General features: G+C 33.8%; 1 protein-coding gene across 1 annotated transcript in view; it reads left to right on the top strand.

The window, feature by feature from the left end:
• Nucleotides 1–27,820, top strand: part of TBC1D8B (TBC1 domain family member 8B) — a 41,435-nt gene that overhangs the window by 9,398 nt on the left and 4,217 nt on the right. Inside the window, exons 7-19 of the mRNA XM_014567181.2 lie at nt 6,667–6,816; nt 7,354–7,504; nt 7,993–8,207; nt 16,173–16,290; nt 17,228–17,513; nt 18,441–18,570; nt 19,458–19,556; nt 21,829–21,897; nt 22,068–22,308; nt 23,037–23,102; nt 25,024–25,107; nt 26,292–26,348; nt 27,718–27,815. Of these exons, the coding sequence (XP_014422667.2) occupies nt 6,667–6,816; nt 7,354–7,504; nt 7,993–8,207; nt 16,173–16,290; nt 17,228–17,513; nt 18,441–18,570; nt 19,458–19,556; nt 21,829–21,897; nt 22,068–22,308; nt 23,037–23,102; nt 25,024–25,107; nt 26,292–26,348; nt 27,718–27,815 (1,764 nt within the window). The remainder of the gene's footprint in view (nt 1–6,666; nt 6,817–7,353; nt 7,505–7,992; nt 8,208–16,172; nt 16,291–17,227; nt 17,514–18,440; nt 18,571–19,457; nt 19,557–21,828; nt 21,898–22,067; nt 22,309–23,036; nt 23,103–25,023; nt 25,108–26,291; nt 26,349–27,717; nt 27,816–27,820) is intronic.

The following is a 27,820-nucleotide window of genomic DNA, read 5'->3' as shown; positions in this document are numbered from 1 at the left end:
TGTCAATTAAAATTCTCCACCTTTTGTTAGGCTATGTTAAAATCTGGTGCATACCCAGGTTTTGAAAAATTCTAATCAAGTACTTAGAAAACACAATAATCTTTTATTTTTATTAACACATATACTCAAGAAATATTACCAGATATGGAAACTTTTCAAAACTATACTAAATGAAAGAAAAATGGGCTCATTTAGCTTAATTTTAAGCCAAGTGGCCTAAGAAGGGAAAGTACTGCTAAAGATCATTTACTCAATGCTTTGAAACTACGTTATAAGTGGATCGTAGGAACTATGGAATGTCAAGAAGACATAGAAATTGAGCTATGCCTTGAAATGTTTAGAAGGGCAAATATCTTCTACAGATTATCAAAGTATGAATAAACAAACTTGTTTCATTAGTTCTCATAACCAGCACTAAGTTTTTCTAATTAGAAGTAATGACTTCCTTATTTTACATGATAATGCAGATAAGAATAATAGTTTAACCCATACAACTGGTATTTGTTTGCCTCAATTAAAATAAAGTGATATGTTTTCTGTCACTATAACATAAATTAGACAGAGATGTTTAAGCTGTATGGAGTGGATTTATTTCAACATTAGGAAACCAGAAGTTTTATTAAAAAATGAAATTAGCACTAATTTAAAAGTATGTACTATGAACAGGAACCTATTTTAAGGTAAGCTTGTGATATCTGAAAGAAATGTTTCTTTGCACTTTTTTTTTTGTAATTTTTGGTTTTACAGCTCAATTCTGGCACCCAGCCATCATTATTATGCTGGGTTTGTGAGATATTCTAATTTAAATCTAATAGTTTGTAGAAAAGTTACACATAAAGAAATATTAATCTTTACTCTATCTTTCCTTCACTTTTAGAAACTGTATGCTATTTCTAAAGTCAATGACAGATACCAAAGACCAAACCAGTCTAAGAATACCTATTACAAAGTCAGCAACCTATATTGCTTGCTCATATGATTGGATTTTCCTCAGATACTAAATGTCTGATGAGTGCCAAATTTAAAGCTGTCACAAACGTGAGCACCCAAATGGTTATATAGAATTGGTATGACCGTGGAGTAAAACCCTCCCATTCAAAAGAGCCAGACCAAAAAAAAAAAAAAATTAAGAAATTTAAACTTAGTTTCTTGAATAATCTACTTTATCATACTCTTCAAACAATGCAAATATTAAATTGCTTTAAACCAATGTCTTTGAAGGTGAATATATTAATGTAATTTAATGAATACCTAAGAGGTAATCATGGTTAGAACTGGCACACTTGCCATCCCTTTTATGAATTTATGTTTGGGGTTTCATTACTTAAGAGATTATTTTTCTTTTCCTTCTTGGCTACTTTTCCTGTAGTTTTGGTGTACCACTAATAGATAAACTAATGCCTTAGTCATATGGCTTCAAGTAAGGGAATGTACTTTACTTGAGATCTAGACTACCACCATGAAGTTTTAAATCGATTTTGCAAAGACTTAATCCCTCATGAGAACAGCAAAATTTAACATTAATAGTAAAGTAGACTTATCAAAACAAACTTTTTAGGAAAGAAAACTTGTAACATAGGACCTATACTCACTAATAATTATTTTTTCTTTTGTAAGCTTCTTCTATCCTACCCCTATATTCAGACATTGATTTCAATACTCCTTTTTAATTTTCTTGAATCCTCTTAATTTCCAACCCTTCTAGGTCTTGTTGGCTTTCTTGGGTTTCAAGCTGAAATACTACTGGACTGCTCCACCATAAGCTGCTACTTTTTCTCCACCTTAGACACGGGAATTCTTTTCAAGTTTCTTAAGCTACTAAAGTTAAAGGGATGATATTAAGTGAGCCTTTTTTTAGTACTTCTAGTGGTAACCCCAGACTTCTAGTATAGTTATAATCCACAGAAACTGTGATGGACATGTTTTAAAAGTAAAGCTTTGGAAACCATAAAATTAATGTGGAAATACACAGGACCTAGAATAGCTAACACAGTATTGAAGAGGAAGTGCAAATTTGGAGGACTCACAATTCTCAATTTCTAAATTTACTACATAGCTGTAGTAAACAAGACAGCGTGATCCTGGCATAAGGATAGACGTAGATCAATGTAATAGAATTGAGAGTCTAGAAATAAACTCTTAAATTTATGGTCAATTGATTTTTTCAACAGTGTCGGATAAATTCAATGAGAGAATAGTTTATCCAACAAATTGTACAGGGACAATGAATATCCTTAAGAATGGATATTTTTAGCTGTGACACAAAAACACATGACAAAAGAAAAAAATAAAAGCAACTTGAGCTACATCAAAATTAGAAGTGTTTCTTCTGTAAATAATACCATCAAGAAAGTGAAAAGACAATTCACAGAATGAAAGAAAATATGTGCAAATTATATCTCTGATTAGAGAAATCCATCCAGAATATATAAAGAACTCCTACAACTCAACAATAAAAGGCAAAGAACCTAATTTTTTTAATAGTCAAAGAATCTGAATACACATGTCTTCAAAGAAGATAAAGAAATGGCCAGTAAACACATGAAGATGTTCAACATAATTAGTCATTAGGGAACTACAAATTAAAACCACAGTGAGATACTATTTCACACCCACTAGGGTAGCTCTAATAAAAAAAAAAAAAAACAGACAATAGCAAGTGTTGAGGAGGATGTGAAGAAATTGAAATCCTTCATACATTGTTGATTGATTCTTTGTTTTAATCGTTTCTATCTCTGCTATTATTCTCTGTTTGATGGGACACAGTTGTCATACTTAACTTTTTTATCTTTTTAATTAATAGACTTTTATTTCTTAGAGCATTTTTAGGTTTACAAAAAAAGTGAGAAGTACAGTGAGTTTGTATATACACCCACCTGCCCTCAATCCTGCCCAGTTTTCCCTATTATTAACATCTTGCATTGATATGGTACATTGGTTATAACTGATAAACCAACATGGATACATTATTAACTAAACTCCATAGTTTACATTAGGGTCCACTCTTAGTGTTGTACAATTCTATTTGTTTTGTCAAATGCGTAATATGTATCCACCATTATCATACAGGATGTTATCCTGTATTTTATCTTATTATTATATTATTATACAGAATAATTTCCCTGCCCTAAATATCCCCTGTGCTCTTCCTGTTTATTCCTCCCCTGAACCCTTGGTAACCACTGATCATTTTACTGTCTCTGTAATAATGCCTTTTCCAGAATGTTAGTTGAAATCTACCCAATGTAACCTTTTCAGACTGGCTTCTTTTCCTTAGAAATATGTATTTAGTGTTCCTTCATATCTTTTTGTGGTTTATAGCTCATTTCTTTTTTTTAATTAAAAAAAATTCAACAAATATTTATTAAACTTTAACTATGTGTGTAAGGAACTGCCAGGATTTTTTCCAGATTTATTGAAGTAGTTGACATATAACATTGTGTAATTATTTGATATGCATATATATTAAAATGATTACCACAATAAAGGTGATGCCTTAAGCTTTGTTCTTTCTCAAGATTACATTGCCTATTCAGGGTCTCTTGTGGCTCCATATAAATTTTAGGAATTTTTTTTGCTATTTCTATGAAAAATACCATTTGGATTTTGATAGGAATTGCCTTGAGTCTATAGATGGCTTTGGTTAGTATGGACATTTTAACAATATTAATTTTTCTGATCATGAAAACAAGATATCATTCCAATTATTTGTGTCTTTTTCAGTTTCTTTCATCAGTGTCTTATAGTTTTGGGGACATAGATTTTCACTTTCTTGGTTAATTTATTCCTAAGTATTTTACTGTTTTTGATGCTAATGAAAATGAGATTGTTTTCTTTATTTCTTTTCAGATAGTTCATTGTTAGTGTATAGAAACACAACTGATTTTGTATCCTGAAACTTCACTGAATTCATTGATTAGTTATAACAGTTTTTTGGTAGTCTTAAGGCATTTCTCTGTATAAGATCATGTTATCAGCAAACAGAAACAGTTTTACCTCTTTCTTTCTGATTTACATGACTTTTGTTTCTTTTTCTTCCTTAATTTTTCTGGCTAGAACTTATAATACTTTGTTGAATAAAAGTGGTGAGAGTGGGCACCCTTATCTTGTTTCTGATCTTAGAAAGTTTTCAACTTTTCACCATGGAGTATGATGATAGCTTTGGGCTTGTCACGTATGGCCTTTATTGTATTGAGGTATGTTCCTTCTATGCCCACTTTGTGAGAGATTTTATTATGAAAGGATGTTGAATATTTGTCAGAATAAATTTTCTGTATCTAGTGAGATGATCATAAGATTTTTACCTTTCATTCTATTAACATGATATATCACATTTTGATTTGTATATTTTGAACCGTCCTTGCCTCCAGGGATAAATTTCACTTGATGATGGTGTATGATCCTTTTAATGTGCTGTTGAAGTCAGTTTGCTAGTATTTTGTTGAGAATTTTTGCATCTATACTCATCAGGGATTTTGACCTGTAATTTTCTGTTCTTGTAGTGTCCTTATTTGGCTTTGATATCAGGGGAATGCTGGCCTTGTAAAATGAGTTTGGGAATGTTCCTTCCTCTTCAATTTTTTGGAAGAGTTTGAGAATTAGCATTAATTCTTGTTTAAATGTTTGGTAAATTTCACCTGTGAAGCTATGTGATCCAGGGCTTTTTGTTTTTGCTGGGAGGTTTTGGATCACAGATTCAGTTTCCTTATATATTATTGGTTATGTTCAGATTTTCTGTTTTTATGATTGTCTTGGTAGATTGCATGTCTCTAGGAATTTGCCCTTTTCTTCTATGTTGTCCAATTTGTTGGCATATAATTGGTCATAGTAGTACCTTATGATCTTTTGTATTTCTGTATTATCAGGCATAAAGTCTCCTCTTTCATTTCTAATTTTTATGTTTGAACCCTCTCTCCCTTTTTTTTCTTGGTAAATCTAGCTAAAGATTTATCAGTTTTGTTTATCTTTTCAAAAAACCAATTCTTAGTTGTGTTGATCATTTCTTTTTATTGCTGAAAAATATTCCATTGTCTGTATGTACCACAGTGTTTATCCATTCACCTATTGAAGGACAGTATAGTTGCTTCCAACTTTTGGCCGTTATGAATAAAGCTGCCATAAACATTCATGTGCAGGTTTTTGTGTGGACATAAGTTTTCAACTCATTTGAGTAAATACTTGAGAGCACAATTTTTGAATCATGTGGTAAGACTATGTTTAGCTTTTTAAAAAACTGTCACACTATCTCTTAAAGTAGCCGTACTGCTTTGCATTGCCACCAGCAAGAAAAGAGAGTTCTTGTTCCACATCCTCAGTAGCACTTGGTGCTATCAGTGTTTTGGATTTTAGCCATTTTAATAGGTGTGCAGTGGTCTCCCATTGTTTAAATTTGCAATTCCCTAATGACGTATGATGTTAAGCATCGTTCATGTGATTATTTGCCATCTTTCTGTGGTGATCTTTTGCCCATTTTTTAACTGGTTTCTTTATTTTTTTAAACAGTCCCGTTTAGTTCTTTGAATATATTTATAATAGCTGCTTTCCACTCTTAGTTGCCAAAATCCAAGAAGCAAGCCTCTTCAGGGACATTTTTTGTTGGTTTATTTTTAAGTTCTCATTTTTATTTTTAAGCCTGTCTTCTCATATCACCCCCTGAATCAGTATAAACAATTAGTGGTCAGGCCATGATGGGTCAGAAGTGTTTAAATGCCTTGAACCATTTAAGTTTTCCACCTTTTGCTCAGGGGATCTTTGTGTGAAGATATACTTCAAACTTTAGGCAGTTTATAAATCAGCCTTAGCTTTCATTTCTTATTTCCAAAATCAGCCAGAGTTGACTGACTGGGGCCTTCTCCTGTCTCATTTCTTTCTTGGGCCAGGTTCACAGTCCTGTATATGCATGCACACTTCTAGATACCCAAGATAATGTTGGAACCTTTCAAAGTTCCCCTATGGTCATCTGATTCTCAAGATCTTCCTTTTAAATTTTTAGTCAGTCTCTTGTTTGCCTCAAATTGAAATCACAGCTCTTAAGCAGCTGTAATGTTATTAGCAGATTGCTATGGTTTTCTGGAATGCCCTGAGGATGGGGCCCTTTACACATAGCTGAGCTCTGAATCAAATCAAATTATAACAACACTCTGGGAATGGAGATTTTCCAGGGAGCTGCTGGTTTGGTGAAAATAGTGTTCTGGGGATGGGGCTTTTAATAAAGCTCCAAAAGATCCATTGGCTGTGATAATGCTGGCTTTCATGGATACCGTACCTCTGAGCTTGGGAATGGGAACAGCCTCAGGTTTAAACTTTCCAGACTCTGGTGTTCTTACTGAGGTTCATTTTGAATTGATGCTTTTCAGTTCTTTCTGTGCCTTTGGTTAATTTACAAAATTCTGAACTGTTCTTTTTTTTTTTTTTAATGTTTTGCCAGTATTTTGTTGCCTGTGTAGGGGAGTTGGTCCACTAAGATCATGAGTTTGATGTTCTAGACATTGGTTTGTTGACATCTCTAATTTTGTTAGAAAAACAATGTTCTTCTGAAACATTGCTTTAATATGTGTTATGTATATAGATTGTTGTTTATAAATAACGGGTTAAACATGATCGCTTTTTCTTCTTGCAGAAACCTTTATGCATACATTTAGGACAATTATATTCTTTCTTTTTCAGGTTCCTATTAGTTCTGATTCTGTAGACCCATCTGATAATACTGAGGTACAGTCTTTGACATGTCAGAGAGAATGCAGTAAAACTGTGAACACAGAAGCCTTAATGACAGTGTTTCATCCTCAAAATTTGGAGACTCTTAATTCCAAAATGGTAGGAAAACCAAATATTTAAATCTATAGACTGAAACAGTTGATCAAAAATAAAAATCTTAAATCAGACTAGAAGGTATCACAACTGAAAGCTCTTTTGGGAGCTTGAAAATCGATTTTCTAGCAGATAGTACTGTTTCATTCCATTACACAATAGGGCTGTTACCAAGAATTAAGATAAAAGATGGAAGTTGAACCTTAGGTTTTAGTTGCATAAATTTCTAATAATCATTCCTTATTGGGGTGATTTGATGAGATTGATGATTCAAAACTTTACCTCTTAAGTGTAATGCTTTTTAAATATGCATTTAGCTAAGAACTAAAATAGTAAATTAACGCTGTTATACTCATATGGATTTAAAAGATTTTAGTGATGACAGTGGTCCAGTATTTGGCCTGTCTGTGAAGACTGATTTTGACTTTCTATGTTCTTCATTTCCTTGGGAATTGTTTCATGGGGAAGAGAGTTATTTAGTTATTTGAAACTTCAAACTAAGTTTTTTCACTGTGTTTAGTTGCTTTGATTGTTTTGTTACAGTTGAAAGAAAAGATGAAGGAACAGTCGTGGAACATCCTATTTGCAGAATGCGGGCGTGGTGTTAGCATGTTTCGGACCAAAAAGACTCGAGATCTGGTTGTAAGAGGGATTCCAGAGACCTTAAGAGGAGAGCTCTGGATGCTTTTTTCAGGTATTACATTTATTCACTTTATTCATTTAGCAGACTTTACCTATGCCCGTTCTAGGAGTTATACACCAAGCTAAATAAAAATAATTACAAAGATGGCTAGGACAAAGTCTTACTCTTCATGAGTTCAGACTAGTCAAAGAGAGTAAGGTAGTTACATGTACTTACTTATATATCCACACATCCATTGTGTGAGCAGTATAGTTTATTAGACAATATATGGGTAATTGCAGGGGATAGGGTGGGAATTTCTTAGTGTCAGAGGAAAGTTAAGGGGAAAAGACAGTTTATGAAAATGTTATTCTTTTGGATGAGATTGATGTCATGATATTATAAATTCTGGTGTCAAGCTTTTCCTTTTCTCTTGTTTGTACTCTGTTACCATGTGAGCATAAAGCTAAGTTTAAGGGTAATTCAATTCTTCATGTATGTATGCAAGTAGTAGCCTTATTATAGCCCTCTTTTGAATGTTAATGTAATCATGTTTACAGGTGCTGTTAATGACATGGCTGCTAATCCTGGCTATTATGCTGAAGTGGTCGAACAGTCCTTAGGGACCTGCAACTTGGCTACTGAAGAAATTGAGCGTGATTTGCGTCGCTCCCTGCCTGAGCATCCAGCCTTTCAGAGTGACACTGGCATATCTGCGCTGAGGCGGGTACTCACTGCTTATGCATTCAGGAATCCCAAAATTGGATACTGCCAGGTATGATTTCATTATTAGCTCAACTGTTTACATGTTCCAAATGATAAAATCACATCAAATCCAACTCTATTAATAAGGACAGAGGTTGGACTGAGATTATAGTGGCTATTATTAATCTAAGTAGAATGGTAGTGGGAATACTTAGAATTGATATTTCATTATTTTTGTTTTACATTTAACAAATGTTTATTGAATTTCTGCTCTGGAAAAGATACTCTGCTGGTGCTCAAGACTGCTGGGGACACAGCAGGCTGGGCTGGTGTTGCCGGTAATAAAAGAATTTACCAGAGACAAAGGACAGCTTAAAAAACAAAAGTTTAATAGATACGCTGCTACAGGCAACAGCAGGCCACACAGAGGAGAGGTGCCTGTGTGAGTACCAAGGGTGAACGTGCAGGGTCTTTTATTGAGGAAGGGGCTGTGAACACAAAGGGATAGGGCAACAGATTTGTGATTGGCTGTAAGTGAGGTAAGACTTGTCAGGGGCTACTCTGAGTAATGGGATTTATGACTCTGATAAGTACGAGATATGCAGTGATGCCTGTCTGCCTAGGGTATTGTGATTAGTCATTTCCTGGGGGCGGTTAGTTTTGTTATGATAAACACACATCCAGGAAGATGTTTTTATCCTGAAGTGGGGAGTTGGAGGTGAAGGGTGCCAGTCAGCTCCAGGCACATGGAGGGCCCAGGAATGGGGGTTTTATGGCTTTAGAGAGGCTTCAAAGAGACTTCAGAGAGCACCAGACAGCTCCACAAAGGCGATATAAAGATGAATCAGATAAGGATCCTTCCCTTAGAAGTGTACGGATTGGAAAAAAAAAAGTATATGGATTGGTAGGTATTAAAACATATTCATTGGCAAATGAAACACAAATGAGGTAAATTATCAGAAATATATGAAGTCAGGGTTTATAATAGGGGTAAGTTGTTTTCATTGGCAGGAACAAAGAAGCCTTCTTTGAAAAGGTGGCATTTATAGGTCTTGAAACTGGGGAGTTTTGGGTGTATGGATATGGAATGAAAGAACATTCTTGGTGGAGGGATCAGTGTAACCAAACACAGAGGTAAATGTGGAATACATATAAGGCCATATTCTGTTTAGTAGAAATGCAGAGGGAATTAAATGAAATAATTGGAGGAAAAAAATGAGGTAGATTGGGATAGGTCAGGAGTTTCAATTTTATATTGTAGGCAGTGGAGGGATCATTGAAAAAAATTCCTTTAGGAGCTCACTATATTGGTTAGGGTGTGCTAGACTGCTTACACAGATAATGTCAAACAGATAATAGCTCAAACACACTAGAAGTTTACTTAAAGGAATAAACCAAGGAGAGCAAGTATTCAAGTCAGTAGGTAGCTCTCCTCCATATGATTGATTTTTCAAGGATTTAGGCTAACAGCAGACTCTGTCATCTTCAAAATGTGGCTTCCAAGGTGCTCTTTCATTGCCATTACTACTCACAGAAAGGGGGAGAGAGCGTGGAGAAACAATTGTGGGAGATTTTATTGGCTAGGCCTGGAAACTGCATACATCACTTCACCCACATTTTATTGGAGGATCTTGCTCTCATAGTCACACCTATTCACAAAAAAATTCTGCAGAATGCAGCGTGGCTGAGCCCACATACATTTAGATACTATGGAAGAAGAGGAGATTGGATTATAGTGGATAGCTAGCACTCTCAGCCACACATTCATTTATAATGAGGTTGAGCACTCAGAATGATTACAGATCAATCCTGTGTATCCATGGAAACTTATCAGATAGACAGGTATTTTAATGAAAAGCAATTTAAGTGAATGGATCATCTAAATGACAAGTATTTCCCATGTTTTAGGATCTCTGAAAGATTAAAAAAGAAGCATAATGCTGCTTTTCTCAAAGAGCTTACATTCACAGAGACTGTGATGTTATCTATAAGTAGTATAGAGGCAGCTTCAAAGTAGGCAATACTTGGTTGTGACTTCTAAAAGATAAGAGCAAAGTTGAAGACGTGGAGGGCCAGAGGAAAGTTATTCTGAGTCAGGTAACACTATGAGTAATACCATTCGGATGAGAGTAAGCCTGCATTGGAGATCAGACTGGCTAGGTTCATGCTGGAATCAAGAAGTAAAGTAAAAAATTTGAATTTAATATGGTAAACAGGGTTTATTGCTTTGGATCAGAAACCCATGTGAGCCATACTGACTCATTTTGGCTGGCTGACTGTCTTGCTTTATTTATCTTTCCTTCTCCCCACCCTCCCTCCCTGCCTTCCATCTCTCTGATCTGTTTTCTTCCTTCTTTTCTCCCTTTCTTTTCTTTTTTGATTCCTTTTTCTTTTCATCTATCTAGAGAAATTCACCCATTATTTTTTTTGGTATATTCACAAAGTCATGCAACCATCATTGCTATCCAATTCCAGAACACTTTCATCACCCCAAAAAGAAGCCCCATATCCATTAGCAGTTACTCCATTTTTCTCCCTACCTCCAACACTAGGCAATCACTAATCTACTTTTCTGTCTCTATGGATTTGCCTCTTATGGATCTTTTATCTAAATGGAATGATACAGTATGTGGTCTTTTGTGTCTGCCTTGTTTCATTTAGCATATTGTTTTCAGGGTTCATCCATGCTGTAGCATGTATTAGCACTTAATTCCTTGTTATGGCTGAATAATATTCCATTGTATACATACACAGCATTTTGTTTTTTCAGCAGTTGATGGGCATTTGGGGTTGTTTCCATATTTTTGCTATTATGAATAATGTTGCCATGGATATTCACATACAGCTTTTTGTGTGGATGTGGTTTTTGATTCTTTTGGGTATTTAACTAGAAGTAGAATTGCTGAATTATATGGTAACTTTATGTTTAACATTTTGGGGCACTGCCAAGCTATTTTTCAAAGAAACTGTACCATTTTACATTCCCACTAGCAATGTATAAGGGTTCCAATTTCTGCACATCCTCAATAACACTTATTGTCTCTCTTTTTTATTATAGCTATCCTAGTAAATGTGAAGTGGTATCTTATTGTGGTTTTGATTCACATTTCCCTAATGTGCTTGTTGGCCATTTGTATATATCTTCTTAGGAGAAATGTCCATTCAAATTCTTTGCCAATTTTTAAAGTTGGGATATTGCTGAGTTGTAATGGTTCTTTATATATTCTGAATTCCAGTCCTTTATTAGATATAATATTTGCAAAATTTTTCTCCTGTGGATTGTCTTTTTCACTTTTTCAATGGTGTTCTTTGAAGCAGGAAAGTTTTAATTTTTATTTTTATCTCTTTTTCTTTTGTTGTGTGCTTTTGATGTCATATCTAAGAAGCCATTGCCTAATCCAAGGACAAAAATATTTACTTCTATGTTTTCTTCTAAGAGTTTTATTGTTTTCATGTTTAATTTTAGATCTCAGCCATTTTGTGTTAATTTTTGTGTGTGGTGTATGGAAAGGGTCCAGCTTCATTTTACTTGTGGATAGCCAGTAGTCCCAGTGTCATTAGTTGAAAAAAGCTAATCTTTCACTCATTGAATTGTCTTGGCACCCTTGCTTAAAATCAATTGGCTATAAATGTTAAGGTTTATTTCTCGACTCATAATTCTATTCTATTACTTTACATTTCTGTTCTTATGCCAGTATCATACTGTGTTTTTTTTACTACAGTTGTGTAGTAAGTTTTGAAATTGGGAAATGTGAGTCCTTTAACTTTATGTTTTTCCAAAATTGTTTTGGCTCTTTTGGGTCTCTTGCAATTCCATATTAATTTTAGGATCTGCTTGTCTTTTTCTGAATCAGAAAGAAAAGGCCAGCTGGAATTTTGATAGTCATTGCATTGAATCTGTAGATCAACTTGGGGAATACTATGTATTAGCAATATTAAGTCTTCTAGTCCATGAACACAGGTCATTTTTCTTTTCCATTTATTTAATTCTTTTAAAATTCCATTCAAGGTTGTTTTGTAGTTTCCTATGTGCAAGCTTTATACTTCCTTTGTTAATTTTATTTCTAAGTATTTTACCCTTTTTGGCATTATGGTAAATGGAATTGTTCTCTTGCTTTTATTTTTGGATTATTCATTGCTAGTATATAGAAATACAATTGCCATATATATAAATATAAAGATCTATATATATATATATATATATATAGAGAGAGAGAGAGAGAGAGAGAGAGAGAGGTCTTGTATCTTGCAACCTTGCTGAGCTTGTTTGTTCTAGTAGATTTTTTTTGTGGATTCCTTAGGATTTTCTACATACAAGACTGGAATCTGAATAGTGATATTTTTACTTCTTCCATTCCAATCCAGATGCTTTTTTCCCCCGTCTTTTTCTTGCCTAATTGAGCTGGCTAGAACTTTGAGTACAGTGTTGAAGAGAGTTGGTAAGACTGCATATTCCTGTCTTGTTATTTATCTTAGGGGGAAGTAATCAGTCTTTCATCATTAAGTATGATGTTAGCTGTGGGAGTTTTGTAGATTCTCCTTATGTTGAGGAAGTTCTCTTATATTCCTAGATTGTTGGGTGTTTATATCATGAAAGGGTGGCAGATTTTGTTAAGTAATTTTTCTTGTCTATTGAGATAATCGTATGATTTTTCCCTTTTATTCTAGTAATATTATTGTTGACCTGAAACAAATAGACTGCCAGATATTTCTTCAGCAAAGATGGGTTTATTTGGGATAAACAGAGATTTGCAATTTGGAGTCTACAACCATGGCAAGCCATGGGCAAGTTCCCCAACGGCAAGGGGAGGAAAATGCTTTTATAGAGGGATAAGGAAGTTGGAAGGGCTATAATAATATCCATGGCTTTTCCTTGGCTGAGTCCTTGCCAGGAAAGACGAGGAGTCTTTCTCCTCCCTGTTGGGCTCTGCCGTAGTGGCAGGGCATGAAAGCTCTTCCTTCTGGTCACCCAACTATTTAACTGAGGTTTCTGTATTTTTTATATCGTGTATTACTTTGATTACTTTTCATAAGTTTTACCACTCTTGTGTTTCCAGGATAAATCTCACTGGGTCACAGTGTGGAATCCTTTTTATATGTTACTGTTCAGTTTGCTAGTATTTTGTTGAAGATTTTTGCATTTATATTTATAAAATATATTGATACATATTTTTATTATGATATCTTTGTTTGGTTTTGGTATCAGGGTCTCAAAGATTGAGCTGGGTAGTGTTTCTTCTGCTCACATTTTTTGAAGAGTTAATGAAGGATTGGTGTTAATTCTTTAAATGTGTGGTAGAATTTGCCAGTGAAGCTATCTGTTCCTAGAATTTTCTTTGTGGGAAATTTTCTCATTCAGTTTCTTTACTTGCTACAAGTCTGTTCAGATTTTTCTATTTTTTCTTGAGTTGCTCTTGGTAGTTTTTCTAAGAAATTGTCCATTTAATCTAGGTCGTCTAATTTGTTAGCATACAGTTGTTCTTCGTGTTCCCTTATAATCCTTTTTATTTCTGTTAAGGTTGGTAGTAATGTTCTCTATTTCCTGATTTTAATTTGAATCCCCCCCCCCTCCCCCTGCCTTTCTCTCTTTCTGTTTTTTATCATTTTGGTTAGGCTACCAAAAGGAATTTCTAGTTTTTTAATATTTTCAAAGAACCAACTTTGGGCTTTGTTGATATTTCTCTGCTTTTTTTCTGTTCTCTATCACTTCCTGTTTGTGCAGAGCCTCAAGATTAGCCAGAGGTAAGAGCTTAGGTCCTTTTCTGTTCTTTCCTGAGCATACACAAAGCTCTGGGCAGGCATAAAGCCATATCAATGCAATTGGCCTTCTAGATTCCCAGGCATATGTTAAGAGCGTTGTTCCACAGCCCCCCAAGAATATCTCATCTCCCAGCTTTTCATTTTAACTTTTAATGACCTACTATTTGGCCCAACTGTTATCCACTGCCTCAGGCAGCCACATGTTCAGCAACTGCTTCTGATTTTTTGAAGGAACATTCTAAGGGAAAGGCTGTTTGCCCTGGGTGAGCTCTGTGTCAGGTCAGATAAAGACAGACAATGAGTGTGTTCTTCCAGGGAACCACCAGACAGGTCAAATAATGACAGTTCTCTGGGAATGGGGCTTTGAAGAAGCTCTAGCCCCATTCTGTTCCCTCTCGTGGCTTCTAGGTGCTGATTTTCACCATGATTGCTGAGTGTTGGTTTTTAAGGTTACTGTGAAGCTGAGGAGGAGGGATGAGACTAGGGCAATTAAAAATACCATAGAGCTCACTATTTTTACTGAGAGTCAGCCATTTTATTAAATAAATGCTTCCTGAATTACTATAAGCTTTTGGTGAATTTTCAGAGTTCTGAAAAAATGATTTTGACAATTTTTGCTAGTCTTATTGCTTTTCTAGAGGAGAGCATTTTTGGAGGGCCTTACTCTGCCATTTTTCACTGATGTTTCTCCCATTATGGCTTCTTTTTTTTTTTTTTTTTTTTTTTAACATTTTTTCATTATGGCTTCTTGAACAGGAAAGTGATGGAGTAAAAATTGAGCTTGAGGTCAAATATTGTGCCAGATATGGCAGTGAATTGACATAATTTATATACAAATCTATAAGAAAAGTATTGAATTATAAAAATGAACAATGGGCATGAAAAGATTAGTCACAGAACAAAAAAATATAGATTAATAACAAAGTCTAAGAAACAAAGTTCAACCTCAAAGAAGTTCAAATTCAAACCATGAGATACCATTTTCGCTATCAAATCAGCAAAGCCAATTATGATTATTACAAAGGAGCAGTGAAATAAGCATTCAAACACTGTAATTCAAACTATAAATCAGTATAATCTTTCTGGAATATAGTTTGGCAATAATATCAAGTCATTTAAAAATAATCTTCTTTGACCAAATAACTTCATTTCTATGTATCTTTCCTGAGAAAATAGTAAAACACTTAAATGAAGATTTATATACAAAAATATTCATTTCAGTGTTATATATAATAGTGTAAAGTTGAAATCAACCTAAATGTCTAATAATAGTAGAATGATTAAATAATTTATAGTATATTCAACTTATTAGATTATTTTACAGTCATTAAAACTACTGTTTTAGAAGAATTATTTAATGGCATTGAAAATGTATAACATAATGTTCAGTGAAAAAAATCAAACTTTAATATACAGTTTGGTCTAAATTTTAGGAGAAAAGGGAAAGAAATAAAAGCATACAAAAAATACATCAACTTGTTAACGCTGGTGATCTCTAGGTAGGTAGGGTACAGGAGATTTAATTTTCTTCATACCTTTCCATTCTTTCCAGGCTCTATACATTAAAGGTTTTATTACCTTTATAATAAAGGCTATGGCCAAATGTTGTCTAAAAGTAATGATCTGACATTTGTATGGAAGATAGATTAGAAGAAGGAGAAAGTCAAGATGGTAGTGGGGGTGGAAAGGATAAAGCAAATCTAAAAGACATTTTCTAAGAAGAAACTCTAGGATATGAAGACAGATTGTATCTGGAAGATAAAAGGTTTCTAGCATGATCAAAATTAAGATATCAAAGAAGAGAATCCTATTTAATAGAGGAAAGAAGATCTTTAGATTTGGACACAACTGAGGGTGATTGACATCTAAGGAATATTCTCCTGTAGGTAGTTGAAAATACAGATGAAGTCTGTTTCTCCGATTTTAATATGTCTTGGAAAGTATGTACGGTTTTTTCAAGATTTGCAGTAATTAATATTTTCTACTTGTTGAAATTAGTCTAAATTAGAAAGGTTTAATTATTGTGTTCTGTGTTCATGATATTACTGCTTCATTTTCCTTGAATTGTATAAAATATATATATACATATGTATAATTACTGATTAGCAGATATTAGTCTGACTTCACCTTGTTTTGCTTTGGACTGGCTCAGAGTTCTCATGTTTCGTTATGATTAGTCTCATAGTTGTTATTGTTGAAAACTACTATGTTTGAAGAAGAAATGTAATTGTTACCTGAGCAATATTTATTATTTTTATTTTTCTATGAATTTTAGGCAATGAACATTTTGACTTCAGTGTTGCTTCTGTATGCAAAAGAGGAAGAAGCTTTCTGGCTTCTGGTTGCTGTATGTGAACGAATGTTACCTGATTATTTTAATCGTCGAATCATTGGTAAAAAAAACTCACATACACATATACCTATACGAACACTTATTTCTTTTCTAAACAATTTGTAGACCTCTTGTCTATACAATTATCTGTCAAGTGGAAGAACTGATCAATTAAGTTTTGAAGTATACAAAATGCAAACAATATCAAAGTGTCATGTTTACTGACATGTTCAAGAGAAGAGCTTTTCGTACTGAATATATGACTGGAAAAATTGTTTAATAGGTTATGTTTTAAAAATAAAATACCTAGTCTGTTTCTTTATAAAAATACAAATTTTAAGTTTACTATCTCTGTATTGCTGAAACAGTGGTGATCTGAAGCATCTGGAGCTACTGAAATTTTTTTAATATGAGAGATAGATTTTAATCATCTTAAAATCTCCACATTTATATGAATTGTATAGATATATACAAGGTTTGAAAGAAGGATTAGGTTCTCAGTTTGTAATTATATAATATTTTCTTCAGTTATCAAATATTTATAGAGCTGTGAGCCCCTACCTTAAAACTATAGGTGGTCTCTCCTTTGCACCCTCATAAGCCTTCAGTATCATGGCTAGGTCATTGATTGGATTGTCTTGTGTTAGTTATTTGTGTATTTACCTTAAGTTCTATTAGATATTAAACTCTTTGAAGATGAGATCATTTCATTAATTGTTGCTATCTCTTACAGCACCTATTACAGGTTTCTGCACATAATAAAGATCCCATAAATAACTATTTAAATGAATATGAATTGAGTTTCTCAAGTACCTCTTGATGCATGATACTGCCAGCAGATAAAAAAAAATGTGTGAAATATAGAAAAGGCACTGAAGAAGTCCATAATTTAAGGAAGAGAAATGAGATATATCAGCATACTAATAGAAGTGGGAAGATATCAGAAACAAGTCCTTTTAAAAGGTGTTCATTTTTTAATTTCTTCATGTGTTCTCCAGGTGCCTTGGTGGATCAGGCAGTCTTTGAAGAACTTATCAGAGATCATCTCCCCCAGCTGACCGAACACATGACCGATATGACATTCTTTTCCTCAGTTTCTCTCTCATGGTTCCTCACACTTTTTATTAGTGTGCTACCTATTGAAAGTGCAGTGAATGTGGTGGACTGTTTCTTCTATGATGGAATAAAGGCCATTTTACAACTGGGACTGGCAATACTTGACTATAATTTAGACAAACTGCTGGCATGTAAAGATGATGCTGAAGCTGTGACAGCTTTAAACAGGTACTGTGAGAACTATAACATATAAATCTGGAGAGCCCCTTAGAGATTATGTTGTTCAATTTCCTTGTTTTATACGTGAGGAAACTGAGCCCTAGAAACTTTAAACAGTTTGCTCAAAGTCACAAAGTTAGTTGAATGAAAAGCTAGGCCTAAAGTCTGCTCTTCTGTTTCCAAGGAGAATATAATCAAAGTCAGTTACTTTGAAGTAAACCAGTAGGTTATGTACACATTCACACTAGTATTGTTGATTCAATATGCTGGGACTTTCATAGTCCCAATTTGAGCTATAAAGTGTATAAGAACAATTTGAGGAGGGAAAGGTGGTTGATAATATTAAATATCCAGTGGGGGAAATTGTTCTGGTTTCCAGCTGGTTTCAGTCAGGTAGGCTGAGCTTTCCTAGTGCCTTTTCGGTGGATGCTATTTTGTATTGAAACGTGTGTGTGTGTGCGCGCGTGCGCACACACACACTATGTTATGTATATGTTAAATGAATGAATATTTGGGTAGCTGTTGTAATGGTGCAGTAAATCCCATTTATGTACAGAATAAAATACAGACACCTGACGCTGGCATTTAGAATTCTCTATGTTAAGGCTTCAATATATCTTTCTTAAATTATTTCTCCTTACATGCCTCTATATACCCTATATTCCATCCTTACTGGGCTATGTGGTGTTTGCTGAGTACTCTCTGAGCCTATCTGCTTCCCCTGTGCTCTCCTCCCACCTCTGAAATCATTTCATCATTGTCCCATTCCCCGCTCCCATGTCTTCCTAATTCCTCACCATCTTCAAATTCTACTTCCTCATAAGACCGTCCCTTGTCCTCTCAGTTGAAATTAATCTCTAACTAGGGAGAAATTAGTTGTCATTTTCCCTACATTTTACTTCTACTAATTCTTGTATTACTATCACTTTTGGATAGGTTCTTTGACAATGTCACTAATAAGGATAGCCCATTGCCTTCAAGTGTGCAACAGGGTTCAAATGTAAGTGATGAAAAAAGCAGTCATATTAGAGTGGATATTACAGATTTGATTAGAGAGTCAAATGAGGTAAGTTTTTTTATACCATAAATATATAGCATATGATACTATAGTTATATTTCTAGTGGTATGTTAAGAGTAAGATAATACAAGTAAAGATACAGTCATTTAAAATCCGACTTCACTTTAAAAATGAGTTCTGTGAAGAGAAAGAAAAATGCTGTATGATATCGCTTACATGTGGAATCTAAAAAAAAAGACACAAATGAACTTATTTATAAAACAAACAGAAACAGACTCATAGACATAGAAAACAAACTTAAGGTTACCAGAGGGGGAAGGGAGTGGGAAGGGATAAATTAGGAATTCGAAAGATACTAACTACTATATATAAAATAGACAACAAGGTCCTACTGTATAGCACTGGGAACTGTATTCAGTATCTTGGAGTAACCTATAATGAAAAACAATATGAAAATTTATATATATATATATATATATATAACTGAAACATTAATGTTGTACACCAGAAATTGAAACATTGTAAACTGACTATACTTCAATAAAAATAAAAACTTTAAAAAATGAGTTCTGTGAAACTGTTCCGAAGTTATATAACCTCCTCTGCTTCAGTTTGTTTTTCATTAAATGAAACTATATTCACATGGGTATCTGTCATTATATAAAAAGCTGAAAAACATTCTCTTCTTAGAGAATAAGAATTTTACCAATGTTCTTGTACTTAGTCTAGACCCATAGTAGATGGAATCCTCTCCTGTGAATATACAGAAAAACTGAAACGTGGGAGGTGAAACTTTGCATAATCACTGAACAAGTTAGGAAAATAGCTAGAAATAGAACTGAGGCCTCTGAGAATTGAATCTGATGAAATTCAATTGTAAGAGAAGTGGATATTTATTATGAATGAGTATCCACTGAAATCGTATTTCTTGCAGAAATATGGGAATATGCGCTGCGAAGATATACATAGTATGCGGTGTCGAAATAGATTGTATGTGATACAGACCCTGGAGGAAACAACAAAGCAGAATGTGGTGAGTATCCACCCAGTGGGGGACAACCAATTGGAGTAATTTCCCCCTCAAGTTCCTTTAAAAAATTATCATTCCATGTGAAGAAAATAAAATGACTACACATTTGAGCTAGATTCTTGCCACACCTTAGCTTACTGTAAATTTTTTGAGAGAAAATAAGTAATTTTCTTCTGGCTGAATTTATTGGTTTCTCCAACATGTTTTGTGTTATTTGACCTTTAATATTGAATGCTGTGATGTAGGCATTTAAGCGTAACCTATTTGTGATGTGCTTCATCAATAAGAACAGCTGACCTACATAGTAGTCTGTGCTGCTGCTATGTATTATTATCCTTGGATCCCTAAGGTAAAGTGAAAAAGGTATAAAACAGGTTGTTTTAAGTACTCCTTTGAAATATTTGGATGGCTACATAACAAGCTGTTTATATCGGTTGCCTCTGGTGAGTGGGATTAATAGATTGCTGTTTGGAAGAGGGATCGTTTTACTTTGCTGTGTAAATCCTTCTGTACTATTTGAGCTTTTATCGTAAGCATGGATTGTTTTTGTAAACCTACTGGCTTAAAGATCAAGTCCTCAGAGATACAAAGCTGGGAAAATTAACACTTCTGAAGATTCCAGGTTTAGATGGCAATTAAATAATTCAGTGATGTTACTGTGAGAGAGTTACCATAGAGCTCCCTTGTTTATCGTTTTTATATATTAACTTTAAAAAAGATACCAAAGTAATACGTGCTTATTGTAAATAATTCAAACATTATAGAAATGTAAAAAAGTAAGTTTTCTACCCCAGGAGTAACCAATATTAAAATGATTTTGCATGTATCCTTCCAGATATTTTTTCTAAATACCTATAGACATAAATGTGTATGTGGGGGGGCAATATAGTTTTTAAAATATCATATCAATTACTTTGTTCTGCAAGTTTTTTCACTCAGAAATATCTCACGGTCATTGCATATCATTGAATATCTCACTTTTCTTAATGCACAGAATAGTCTACCACAGTATGGAGGTCTTATACCTAACTATTCCTTGTTAATATGCATTTAGTATCTCTCTCTCTTTCACTTTTTGCACTCTTACAATTAATACCTTATCTAAACAACATGGGTTTGAACTGCACAGGTTCACCTACATGTGGATTTGCTTGAGTAAACATGTATTACAGTACTACAAGATACATGGTTGGTTGAATATGTAGATGTGGAACCATGGATATGGAGGGCCAACTGTAAAGTTATATGCAGATTTTTGACTGTGCTGAAGGTCAGTGCCCCTCAACCCCCATGTTGTTCAAGGGTCAACTGTATATCTAATCTTACACATTTGTAAGAATATTTCTGTAAGGCAGATCCCTGGAAATGGCAGCTGGTTCAAAGTGTGTGCCCATTTAAAAATTAGTAGGTTCTTCTAAATTATCCTTCAGAAGATTTGTATTGGGGGATGGTATAAAGTCCTGGGCTCAATCCCAAGCACCTCCAAAAAATAAATTAATACCTAATTACCCCCCAAAGAAAAACAAACACTAAATAAATAAAATGGAAAAAACCCAAAATATTTGTATCAAATTATAATCCCACCAACAGTGTGTAAGAATGCCCTTATCCCTGTACTCCCACTAACATCGCATATTAAAAATCTTTTAATTTGGGCCAATTCGATAGATAAAAAAACTTAAATCTCACCTTTTAATTTCATTGATCACATATGTTTATTAACCTTTTTCATTTTTTTTCTTAGTTGCTTATTTTTAGCATTTGCCCATTTTTCTATGAGGTATTTTTCTTATTGATTTTTAGGAGCTCTTTGTATATTAGTGGTATTAATTATTTGTCAGTTATATTTGTGGCTAATATTTCCCCTCAGTCTTGTTGTTTCTTTCATCTTTTTGATGGTGTATTTCAGAGTATATAAGTTTCAAATTTTTATGTAGTCAAATCTCTTTTTTCTTACATGTTGTGTGGGTTTCATGTCAAACTTAGCAAAGCCTTCCCAATATAAAATTATACAATTTATAAACATACTTTCTCATATTGGCTTATAGTACTGGTATTGCTTTTTTTTTTTAACATTTAGATCTTTAATACATGTAAAGTATTTATTTTGTTTATAGTGTGATATAGGACTCTAATGATATTTTTTTCCAACTGACATAGCCCATTATTTGAATACCATTTATTGAATAGTCCATCCCTACTCTACTCTGCCTTTTTTGTATAAAATTTCTATACTAAAGTGTTAAATTCTAAATTGCTTTTAATCTTTTTAAAGTTGCGTGTTGTTTCACAAGATGTGAAATTGAGCCTTCATGAATTGGATGAACTTTATGTCATCTTTAAGGTACTATTTTCCTTCTTTAAATCAAAAATAATACTCTTAGCAAAACTTTACCACAGCCACTCAACTATTTTGTTTAGAATTATTTTAATAGACATGTTTAAAAGAAAAAAAATCTTATGAAGTTACTTTTTCTGATTTAATGACTTTCCTTTTTTCATTTTTTTAAATAGAAACAGTTGTTTTTTTCTTATTATTGGTGTTTGAGTTCTCCAGTATTGAAGTACCATGATCCCAGTCTGCCATATTTGGAACAGTATCAGATTGACTGCCAGCAGTTCAGAGTGTTGTATCACTTGTTGAGTCCCTGGGCTCATTCTGCAAACAGAGACTCACTAGCTTTATGGACATTCAGACTGTTGGATGAAAACTCTGACTGCCTTATAAACTTCAAAGAATTCTCCTCTGCAATTGGTAGGATTATGTCCGACAATTTTCTTTTTTAAAGCAAAAAAATAAGAATACCTCTAGAAATACTTAGTGCTGCCTATTACTGCCAACTTAGATTTTATCAGCCTAATTTACATTGTCTCCAGCTTTAGCAATAACTGGACCATTTTGTGTGTTTGTTGCTAAATCTAAGTATATTGGTATTTTGCCCCAACCCACCCAGAAAAGCAAGCTGTTGGGTGTTTTAGTGGCTAACATGAAGGAAGAGAATGTCCTGATTTTCCCACACTTGCGCACATTACCGCTCAGTAAAAATCCAACCACATGGCCTAGAAGAGTGGTAGAGAAATACTCAAGGAACATTCTGTTCCTGTAGATAGTCCACCAGTTATATCATTCCTTTGCCTTTCCAGACACCCTAGCATGCTTTCTTATCAGGGATTGCCCCTTGAAGAGGAGTTCTCTCTTCAAATGAAACATAAGGCCTCAGTCAAAAGAAAAAAATTAATTTTAGGTTGAGGTTGTGGGAGAGTTCAGCAGGAGACCATTTAATTTTTTCCCTCTGATAAAGGGTATTTTGCTTACATACTTCAAGGAAAGAATCTGGCTGAGGGGTAGTTGTTCAACTGTTAGCTTAAGTAACTGAATTCTAACCCCTGGCTAGTGTCTGTATCTTAATTAATCTATGTTGCTGGAATTGATTGAATGTTCTTTGGATATGTGATTATTTGCAATTTAATTTTATTGAACAGACATAATGTACAATGGAAGTTTTACTGAGAAGCTTAAGTTGCTTTTTAAGCTGCATATTCCTCCAGGTAAGAGTTTAACAGTTGTTTGTCATGTACAGGAATTGACTCCATTTTAACCAGTATAATTACAGGTATCATTCCATTTTAACAAATAACGTAATTTTCCAAATGATATAAGATCATTGCTTCATTTTGGCCCATGAATCATATTACCAATATTTTTGCTGATAAATAGTTGTGCTGAAACCTGTGGAAGAGATTCTGTACAACAGATTGGTTCGACAAGTTTCCTTCCTGTTAGTGGTCAGTCAATTTAATGATAAATAGTTTGTGTATAAGAACTATCTATTATTTGAATATTGGTATAATGTTGAATCTTTATTATTGTTGTTGTCATTTGAGAGTAGAATTTAACTTTAGACAAACTGCCGAACTTGTGAAGTGCTACAAATTATTCAGAAAAATGAGACCAGGCAGCAGGGATATTAAAAATTTGGAAAAGGAAACAATAAAAGCTAACATTTATTGAGCACTTGCTCTGTCGAGGCATTTGCTTTACATGCATTCTTTTATTTCATTCTCCTGATACCCTTGAAAGGTGGTATTATTCTTTGAATTTTGACAATAAAGAAACTAAGAGTCTGAAAGATTAAATTAATTGCTGAAGATTACATAGCTAATAAATTGTGTACCTGGGATTCAAACTGAGGTCTGACTCCAAGTTCAGATTTCTTTCTTTCTATTCTACTATCGACTGAAAAAACAAAATCCACAACTTAAAAGTTGAGAGTTGTGTTTTATTCAGCAGACTTTCTGAGGACTTCATGCCTGGGAGGTGGCCTCTCAGATCACTCTTAGAGACTGCTCCGAAGAGGTAGGGGAGGAGCCAGGATATATAGGAGTTTTTGCCACAAAGACCAGGTAGTCAGAACATCAAAAGATCACTGGTAATTAAAGAGAACTGGACATCTCAAGTTAATGACTTAGCGCTTTTCCCTGTATGGGAAAATGCAAGAGTCTAGGCTAGTTGAAATCATTCCTTTGCTATCTAAGGCCAGTATCCTGTGCCTCCCACCCTGTATTCCCTCAGGGCTTACCGTCAGGGCGGCTGCAGTGTGATGGCTTGATGACTGCAACATCTTTGTTTACTGATATGGCGATCAACGTTTTTCAATCACACTGCCATACTGCTTTAATGTTACCACAGCCTTCCACTTTGTTTCCCTCTGACGTTAAGAGGCTGCCTTGGCTGCCTTTCCCAGACCAATCCATATTTTGGGAAAACAGTCTTAGGCTTTAAAGGAACATTGCAAAAGTACCTTTTAGCTTAGATAGGGTAATTCACCAAAACAACAACAACAAAACACCTCATAATTTGTATAAAACTACATGTGGGTTCTCTTTTAGAATCTTCCAAGGATAGCTGGGAACTATTCTTTACCAGACCAAAAATCTAAAAGCCGTCTTTAGCCCTTCACAAACTCAAATCACAAACAGCATTAAAAACAAAGGACAAACCAAAAAATTTAATTATGAAGAACTTTGCATTGTCAAGTCAAATTGTCATTAGAATGTCTGATATTGCCGTGGAATGAATATACTTTCCGTAGAAGGATCAAAAATAGAAAAACACTGTTAGAGCAGTCAACTTCATGTTTTCTTTATTACTAAAGATGTTTTCAAATGACTGAGGCCACGTTTTCAGAGATTTCCAAATGCCAGATTTTTTTTATTTCAACTTGTAATGGCTCTTGAAAAACTATTTAAAAATCAAGTAATTTGGAGAAATAATAGAACTCAAAGTGCTCAAATACTCCTTGTTATTTGCTATACAGTATAGTTGTACCACTTCCACATTTCTTCACATATGTCTTTCTTTTACAGGGACCCTTTGTTTAATTCTCTGCCCCCAGATTTAATCGACCCATTATAGGGCTTGTTTCTGTCTCTTATTGTTATAAATGTGATTTGGGTTATCTGTTTTCAGCTTATACTGAAGTCAAGTCTAAGGACCCCTCAAAGTGTGATGAACTTTCCAAGGAAGAATTACTTTATTTCAGTCAGCTCCATGGTAAATATCTGTTTAAAATGTATCTGTTGTGATGGCTAGTCTCTCAGAGATCTTCCTGGCTTAAATATTCTTTACCCAGCTACCACTAGTAAAATTTGGGTTAATTATACCTTATACTTCTTTTGTGCTGTCATAGCACTTAGCCCAGCCCTAAATGCATGGTAAGTATGCCATGAATATTTGACTGGTTAACTAAACTACATTTTGGGTTGTGATTTATGGAATTTCTTACTTATTGGAGAATTAGAAAGAAAATGCATTTTATTTCTACTTTTGTAGCATAAATTTCTAAAATGTATCAGACTGTTTTTCATGCTTTGTTAAAATGCAATGAAGACAATAGAATCTTTGATGATTGAAGGTCATAGCTATTATTCAAACAGTGAATCCTTAATATAAATCACTGTAGGTGTGGGAGACAGGGATGAGTCTGTCTCAAGACATAATTGAGAAGTATTACAAGCTTATTTTTGTGTCTCTTGCTCCTTTTTCATAAATATGAATGTCTTTAGAAGGATATCTTTTTTAATGTATGTTTATGATTACTCTGTGTTAGTGTTTGAACATTAAGTTCAAAGAGACCTTTACCAATCATCTAGTCAAGTCCCTTAATTATGTAGAGGGCACTTGAGGCCCAGAAAGGAGACATGACTTGTGCAAGATTTTTCAGTGAGGTTTTACCACAGTCAGGACTAGTAGCTCAGGCTTTTGACTTCCAGTATGTTTTTATCCTAGTAATAGAATTAATACAATTTTTTTATTCTTTTTTTTAAATGGTGGTAATAGGGATTGAACCCAGGACCTCATGCATGCTAAGCGTGCGCTCTACCACTTGAACTATACCCTCCCCACTGAAGCAATACAATTTAATTTGAAGAAAATCATAAGGAAGAAAATACCACATACCACCTAGAAATAAATTGTATTTATTTATTAATGTATACCAATAAATATTTGATATATTTCCTTCTAAGATTTTTTTTCATACGGATTTTTCCTCAGTGTTCTTGTAAAAGTTCTTAATACTTTGTCTTCTAATGATAGGAGGTCAGATTAGCTATAATTGGTTTGCTGAATTGAAGAAAATAACACGTGCTTGTAAGTCTTTATATAAAATATTATTTTATTTTCAAAAGGTATTTGTTAAATATTTTACAAAATGTGATTGTCCTCTTTTCCTCTAGTTTCCAAGCCTGCAAAGGAGAAGGAAGCAGAATCAGTAAAAAAAAGCCCTGAAAAAGGTATATGATCTAGGAGTTACTTAGTTTAAGTTACTGTTTTTGTAAATAGTGTTAACTACACAAAAGGGAAACATGGATTTCCTTTAAAGTCTATTGATTTGTCCTGAGAGCTTTTTCAGTTCCTTTGTGTTAGTTTCACAATTTATTCTTTCTTCTCTTGATAGTCTTAGAAGTTATAGAAAATATAATAGTATATGACCCATATTAATTTAATTTTATTATTCTGAAAATATTTACTTTAATTACATAAGTAATAGATAATCTTTATAAAAGAAATTTAAATGTACTGAAATCCTCATACCCGCCCCCCCAACCTCACCCTGAAGTAAACATGAAAACATTTTGGTCTATAATTTTTCTAGACCTGTTTCTATGTATAAACAAATATAAATAGACATCTCTCTTTTTTAAAAAAAAGAAACATTTCATAAATACTCTTCTGCAGTTTGCTCTTTTGATTTTATGGTATATCATGAACATCTTTTCATGTCAGTACATTTGGATCTGTCTTTTTGATGGGTACAGAGTATTCCACTATTTGGTTGTACCATCAATTATTTCAGTAACTAGCTCAATATTGATGAACATTTAGGTTGTTTCCAATTAATTATACTGCAATCTATGGTCCAACAAACATTTTTATACTTACATTTTAGGATACTTTTGCACCTGTTTCTTTAGGATAAGATAAATTAATAGAGGTATGAGAATGCTGGGTCACAAAGAATGTGCACATTTAATATTTTGATAGAGGCTGTCAGATTGTTCTCCAAAAGTCCATCATTCTTCCTGTGTTTTTGAGTAATATTTAGTTAAAAATAAGGAATTGCTGAATATGCCAGCTTCACCAGGTTGTTCAGTATATCCTAGTTTTTCAAGAGATCTAAATTATTAGTAATAAAGTCACATTAATAACATTATAATTAAACTATTCAAAGGAATGAATGAATAAGTACTGTTTTGAATTTTTGAAAAAGAGCCACCATAGACCACTTTGGTATCTGCATATTAAGAACATCATATAGAACCTATTTTAAACTTAGTGGGATGCATGAGAAAGTCTACATGAGCTTTACATCATCAAGCCAGGGTGTACTGTTTAATCTAAAATGTATTCTTCTCCCTCTCTACTCACATCTTCCCTAGTCCCCAACCTTTCAAAAGTAGGTTTTGGTTGAATGGAAGTGGAGTATGTATTTTGAGAGACAGTGAGTGAAATAAAAGGTTTAGTCAGATCAAATTCTGGAGTAAAACAAAAGTAGAGTTTTATATCTCAATGAAATATCTTTCAATCATAATTGTTCTTTTCGGGTATTAGGAAAATATAGTTGAATTTTCATTATGAAATGGTTTTATTCCCCTCATTCAGGAAAAGGAAAAGTTGATATTCAAGCATATCTAAGTCAGTGGCAAGATGAGCTTTTAAAAAAAGAAGACAACATTAAGGATTTACCAAGAATGAATCAGGTATA

The sequence above is a fragment of the Camelus ferus genome, chromosome X (genome assembly GCF_009834535.1).
Source record: "Camelus ferus isolate YT-003-E chromosome X, BCGSAC_Cfer_1.0, whole genome shotgun sequence".
Classification (NCBI taxonomy): domain Eukaryota; kingdom Metazoa; phylum Chordata; class Mammalia; order Artiodactyla; family Camelidae; genus Camelus; species Camelus ferus.
The sequence above is the reverse complement of the archived record's forward strand: the minus strand, read 5'-3'. Positions and strand labels throughout refer to the sequence as shown.